Source organism: Centroberyx affinis, unplaced genomic scaffold (genome assembly GCF_046629955.1).
Source record: "Centroberyx affinis isolate AG114_WGS23_722 - 3 ecotype Tasmania unplaced genomic scaffold, CSIRO-AGI_Caff_v1 ptg004730l_1, whole genome shotgun sequence".
Lineage (NCBI taxonomy): Eukaryota > Metazoa > Chordata > Actinopteri > Beryciformes > Berycidae > Centroberyx > Centroberyx affinis.
In genome coordinates, this window is record NW_027282287.1 from 5,475 (window position 1) to 12,500 (window position 7,026).

Sequence of the window (7,026 nt, forward strand, 5' to 3'; positions counted from 1 at the left end):
TTAGACAAACATTAAAGAAAAAAACAGTAATTTAAAACAAATTTCCTGCATTTCTACACCATCTAACCTCTTGGATTAAGTCAAGAAACAGCAACCCTGTATAATGTTAACCAAAAATGTTAAATTATGTTATATTACTAGATTTCAGCATATAGGGACTTAACATGATCTTGCATAGGCATACTAACCCAAAAACCTTTTATTGGGAATCATGAGAAAGTTTCAGAGCGACAGACACAGAGCATCCCCGTAACCATAGCAACTCACTCTCATCCTGCCTGAGAGGAAGCGTCCCCGTAACCATAGCAACTCACTCTCATCCTGCCTGAGAGGAAGCGTCCCCGTAACCATAGCAACTCACTCTCATCCTGCCTGAGAGGGAGAGACGCAGAAGACGCTGACTGAGCAGCAGGGGAATAAATTATAATATAAAACATTTGTGTTTATTTCTATTCAGACGGTCTGAATCAGTCTCTGTCTCGTCTGTCCTGCTCTCAGTGTCTTTTCACGTCGTTATCAGTTATGAATTTGTTTTTCACTGCGTGAGAAAATGGATTTGTGGCGTGAGAGCGAGTGAAAAATGTTACCTGAATCTCTCGGTCAGAGTGTGAGAGTCGGCCGCCCTGTGAACTCACTTCACATTATTATGTATGAAACTGCCAATCAGATTTATTTACTTATTAATCGAAGGTGCCGGAACTTTATATTTCCATGTGAGAGAGTCCTGCTGTGTTTCCTCCACATTCCCTTTGTCTTTGTGTGGCAGCTGCACTGCACACAAATTGTTGCACATTTTTTAAATCTGTTTATGGGAAATGTGCCTCATATGAATTTTGGAGCAAATAAAACAAAACAAGCAAATAAAGTAATCCCTTCAAGTAATCTATTTTGGGAAACTGTAAATGAATACATGAATATGTTTTTTTGCACATGGATGGAAATGAGTTGTGTAGGTGAGATCATCCACTGAAATATAAACTCAGCATCTCATCTGAACTGGTCTCTCCTGCCTCCCGGCTCTCATCTGAACTGGTCTCTCCTGCCTCCCGGCTCTCATCTGAACTGGTCTCTCCTGCCTCCCGGCTCTCATCTGAACTGGTCTCTCCTGCCTCCCGGCTCTCATCTGAACTGGTCTCTCCTGCCTCCCGGCTCTCATCTGAACTGGTCTCTCCTGCCTCCCGGCTCTCATCTGAACTGGTCTCTCCTGCCTCCCGGCTCTCAGCACCAAAACCAGCTGGACAGGAATCAGCGAGGCGTCTTTGACCTTTGACCACAATTAAGCTTCTCCTTCTCAAGCTAATTGCCTCTGAAACTAATTACAGCTTCGTTAACGTGTCGTTATCCATCATGTGGCTGTTCATAACGAGCTTCAGCTTCCTGCCAAACAACAAACCAACACAACAACAACAACAACAACAACACATCAATCAGCTGGAAACATGATGAGCTGAAGGATTCACCTCCGACCTGCCTGGAGTTTCTACCTCAGTTTGGAAAACACATTTATAATGACAATTTGAAATAATTTGTTTCACACCTATTTTGTTTTAATTCATGTCTCACAGCAGCGTCTGATTTTGGATCGTGGAAAAATCCTGAGGCTCGCTGCACCCCGGTCTCTTCTGAGTCCAGCTGGACTTCTCAGCACCTCCGGTCCATCATGCTGATGTTCTCCGGTCCATCATGCTGATGTTCTCCGGTCCGGTCCATCATGCTGATGTTCTCCAGTCCATCATGCTGATGTTCTCCGGTCCATCATGCTGATGTTCTCCGGTCCATCATGCTGATGTTCTCTGGCTCCTCTGATCCTCCAGCCTCAGTCTCACCTGCAGACTGAACTCTGCTGGATCAGAACCAGCAGAGTTCATCGCCTCTAAACACAAATGTAACGGCTGCTGTTGTATCTAAAAATGTAGAATGGACTTAATTTAAAAAAAGGAACTTATCTTTCATGCACGAGCGTATTTAACCTCATGTTTTATTCTGCATGCTCTTTGGGATTCTGAACCAAAAATGAGGAATGTTGAATTTTGTTTGTTTGCACAATGAAACACGAGGAAGAGTTCGAACAAGCTGCTGCACACGCTCAGTTTGTCTCTTCTGACTCATCCTCTAAGCTCTCAATCCTCAACCTGATGAGTTTGATTAGAGAGAAATAATAAAAATCTCACAGTAATCCTGCTTTCATATAGAGAGGATAGACTGAGATTAATGCTGCATGAGTTCAGACAACACAAAGAGGAGAGGAGGAGGAGAGAAGGAGAGGAGAGGAGAGGAGGAGGACGGAGAGGAGGAGAGGAGAGGAGAGGAGGAGGACGGAGAGGAGAGGAGAGGAGCAGATGTGTTTCTCTGAGGAGAACAGAAGGATCGTCTCTGTTCTCCTGCTGGATCAACAAATTTGAATAAATGAATATTTTGGCAGAAAGTCGCCCACTCAGCATTAGAACAGAACACTTCAGGATCAACAGCAGCTTCAGAACCAGAACCACAAACAGAACTTCATCCAGAACCAGAACCAGATTCAGATTAGAACCAGAACCAGAAACACAACCAGACCCGTCTGCCTGTAAAGTAAAACTGGAATATTTAGTGTCAGCTGTGAACAATCATGTTGATATTTCACTCTTCTGCTCCACAAACTGAGGAAACTGTGAATTTGCTTTTAACCTCCAACTGTTTCCGGCCTCCTGGAGCCTCATTTAGAAAACTGCCTGGATTCCACATTAAAAGGTTCCGTGTTCACAAAAGAGGAAAAGTTTGTACGTACAAAAATAATCAGATTTATAAAAACCGTGCCCACGCACACCTGCAGGTAATTTCCTCTTTAGAAATCACAATCCAACTTGAAATGTCGCGCACGTGCACGAGCCTCAGGCTCCGCCCCTTCACTCCCACAATGCACCACAGATGGTCAATGAAACGCCCCGAATGAACCGATGTGTCTGTAAATATGTTTGTCGTTCCGTTCTCTGAGAGAGAAAATATCAAAACCGGAGCCAGACGGAGGAGAGAAACCCTCTGTCCTCGGCTCAGTGTCACCGAGCAGAAACAGTCAAAATGTCTCAGCAGCAGCTCAGAGAGCCGGAGCCTGAAATTATTATGAAACTGAAAATAAAAAATAAATTGTCAGATTTAAAGGTCGATGCCAAGAAGCGCGTCGCTGTGCCACCGGAGAGCGAGGACACACCGGAGAGTTTTATTCTGCGTCTTATTCATTGATTTTGTCTGTTATGTGTTTCGTGCATCTTGTTTACTATGTAAAGCATCTTTGAGTATTTAGAAAAGCGCTATAGAAATAAAATGTATTATTATTATTATTATTATAAGTGAAACAGTGAACTTGTGAACCTGAACAGACAAAGCATCGACACTCTTTCCTTTTACAAATAAAATACTTTATTCAGTTGACTGTACAAAGTGTTTCTTCAAAGTTCACAGCTGATTACCAATCAATCGATCTGATCGGAGAAACACTGAAATCCGAAGCCGTCACGCGGCTCTAAACGAAGATTAGACCTTTACACCACAGAAGAAGAACATGCGACTAGTCTGGCCACAAAGTGACAGGAGAGAGACACGGAGAGAGACACGGAGAGAGACACGGAGAGAGACACGGCTCCCGCGGCTGAAGTCGGGTCTCGTCCAATAGGAGCTCAGCGGCCGCGCAGCGTCACTTGTTGCCGGGCTGGGCGGCGATGTAGAGCGCCACCAGGCTGTACAGAGCCCCGCCCACCGTCAGACCCATCGTGGTCCGGTACAGCAGCTTGTCCATCAAACCCCCCTTCAGGTGGACAGGGACCCCGTCCGTCTTCTGCAGAGACACGAGACACGACATGAGAACATGAGACATGAGACACGACATGAGAACATGAGACACGACATGAGAACATGAGACATGACATGAGACACATGAGACACGACATGAGACATGACATGAGAACATGAGACACGACATGAGACACGACATGAGACACGACATGAGAGCATGAGACATGACATGAGACACGACATGAGACATGAGAACATGAGACACGACATGAGACACGACATGAGAACATGAGACATGACATGAGAACATGAGACACGACATGAGACACATGAGAACATGAGACACGACATGAGACATGACATGAGAACATGAGACACGACATGAGAACATGAGACACATGAGAACATGAGACACGACATGAGACACATGAGTCGTTACCATGGTGACGAGCCCCAGTCTGTCACTCACCTGGAACAGTCTCTGCAGATCTGCCACCTTATTGGCTCCCAGATATTCCACCTGACTTCCTGCTTCTGATACCAGTTTGGTCGGTGAAGTGAAGATGACAGGCGGGCTGCAGGCAGGAAGTCCCGCCTTCAGGCCCTGAGGGACAAACAAGTTTAGACAGGTGAGACTAAAACCACTAACCTGACCTGAAGGGACACAACAGGTTTAGACAGGTGAGACTAAAACCACTAACCTGACCTGAAGGGACACAACAGGTTTAGACAGGTGAGACTAAAACCACTAACCTGACCTGAAGGGACACAACAGGTTTAGACAGGTGAGACTAAAACCACTAACCTGACCTGAAGGGACACAACAGGTTTAGACAGGTGAGACTAAAACCACTAACCTGAACTGAAGGGACACAACAGGTTTAGACAGGTGAGACTAAAACCACTAACCTGAACTGAAGGGACACAACAGGTGAATCTGCAGCCGGGACAAACCGACACAAAGAGTCTCAGTCAGCTGTTGGACCGAGTCAGAACAGCTTCATGTGACTCTGCAGATTCTCCAAGTCTCTGAAGTCAACTAGAGGGCTGGACTCCAAAATCTCCCAGAGTTCAGTTGGGTTGAGCTCTGGAGCCTCGTCTATAAAACTCTGAAAGGTTCTGGGCGCACAGAAGAGGAAAAGTACGTACAAAAATAACCGGATTTATAAAACAATTTCCCTTTTAAATCACAGTCAACTTGAAATGTTGCACATGAGCCTCAGGCTCCGCCCCTTCAAAACCACAATTAACCACAGACGGCCAATGAAACGCCCTGAATGAACACCGATGTGTGAATGTGTCTGTCAGTCCGTTCTAGAGAAAAGTCCGGTGGCTTCAGTCTGTAGAGAGGCAGCGAGTCACAGCTGAAGCTCCAACAGCCGGAGACGTTATACAAATAAAAATAAAAAATAAATTGTCCGATTGATGCCAAGAAGAGCTTTGCTGCACAGTGTCAGCTCTGCCTGGCGAGGAGACACCGACATGACATCAGAGAGGACAGGACATGACATCAGAGAGGACAGGACATGACATCAGAGAGGACAGGACATGACATCAGAGAGGACAGGACATGACATCAGAGAGGACAGGACATGACATCAGAGAGGACAGGACATGACATCAGAGAGGACATGACATGACATCAGAGAGGACATGACATCAGAGAGGCCATGACATGACATCAGAGAGGACAGGACATGACATCAGAGAGGACAGGACATGACATCAGAGAGGACATGACATCAGAGAGGACAGGACATGACATCAGAGAGGACATGACATGACATCAGAGAGGACAGGACATCAGAGAGGCCATGACATCAGAGAGGACAGGACATGACATCAGAGAGGACAGGACATGACATCAGAGAGGACAGGACATGACATCAGAGAGGACAGGACATGACATCAGAGAGGACATGACATCAGAGAGGACAGGACATGACATCAGAGAGGACATGACATGACATCAGAGAGGACAGGACATCAGAGAGGCCATGACATCAGAGAGGACAGGACATGACATCAGAGAGGACAGGACATCAGAGAGGCCATGACATCAGAGAGGACATGACATCAGAGAGGCCATGACATGACATCAGAGAGGACAGGACATGACATCAGAGAGGACAGGACATGACATCAGAGAGGACATGACATCAGAGAGGACAGGACATGACATCAGAGAGGACATGACATGACATCAGAGAGGACAGGACATCAGAGAGGCCATGACATCAGAGAGGACAGGACATGACATCAGAGAGGACAGGACATGACATCAGAGAGGACATGACATCAGAGAGGACATGACATCAGAGAGGCCATGACATGACATCAGAGAGGACAGGACATGACATCAGAGAGGACATGACATCAGAGAGGACAGGACATGACATCAGAGAGGACATGACATCAGAGAGGACAGGACATGACATCAGAGAGGACATGACATCAGAGAGGACAGGACATGACATCAGAGAGGACATGACATCAGAGAGGACAGGACATGACATCAGAGAGGAAGATGAGACGCTGTGACTGACCAGGTTTTGTAAATCTGCCTTTTGTTGTTGGAAAGAGTGAAGTGAGCAAAGATCAACATCTGACACTGATTTGATTTGAATAAACAAGACCAGGTCTAAACCCGGTGTAGGTCTGGACCGTGTGAGTGTGCCAGGTGCCACGGACTAACTCTGCTGTAGACTGTTAATACAGAAAGATATTCCATAGATCCATACTAATCTGTTCCAGCTCGCCTCTCTCTCTCTCTCTCTCTCTCTCTCTCTCTCTCTCTCTCTCTCTCTCTCTCTCTCTCTCTCTCTCTCTCTCTCTCTCTCTCTCTCTCTCTCTCTCTCTCGCCCACGGCCCGCATCGGTCCTCCTGATCCAGGCTCCAGGCGCTCTGTTACCCGTCGGTGCTGAAAACGCCGTTCGCCGTTCGCCCGCTGCCGCGTCGGCGTCGGGACTCCCGCCGAAATCTCGGCCGGATCGGCGGGAACAAATCGGCGCCCGGCGAGCGGCGCCGAGGCCCCGGAAACTTCAGGAAGGTCGGCAGGAAGTCCTCAGTGTGATGAAACCTCCGGGCTCCGAGTCTCTCTCTCCTGACAGAACAGAGTTCAGGTGGACTGAGCTCATGCATATGCAGCAAAATAAACGGTGATATAATTGTATAGATTCTACTGTAGCTTCAGTTTACATGCATGATACTGATCTGCCTGCTGACTGGGTGGAGAAACGGGCTCCGATCTCAGAGACA

The 7,026-nt window shown here is 46.8% G+C and overlaps 1 protein-coding gene across 1 annotated transcript in view; it reads right to left on the bottom strand.

Moving 5' to 3' along the window:
- Positions 1 to 3,379: 3,379 nt before the first annotated feature.
- Positions 3,380 to 7,026, bottom strand: part of LOC139665873 (cytochrome c oxidase subunit 7A2-like, mitochondrial) — a 4,307-nt gene continuing 660 nt past the window's right edge. Inside the window, exons 2-3 of the mRNA XM_071544879.1 lie at positions 4,238 to 4,372; positions 3,380 to 3,811 (exon numbers count right to left, since the gene is read on the bottom strand). Coding sequence (XP_071400980.1) covers positions 3,671 to 3,811; positions 4,238 to 4,372 — 276 coding nt within the window. The 3' untranslated portion in view covers positions 3,380 to 3,670. The remainder of the gene's footprint in view (positions 3,812 to 4,237; positions 4,373 to 7,026) is intronic.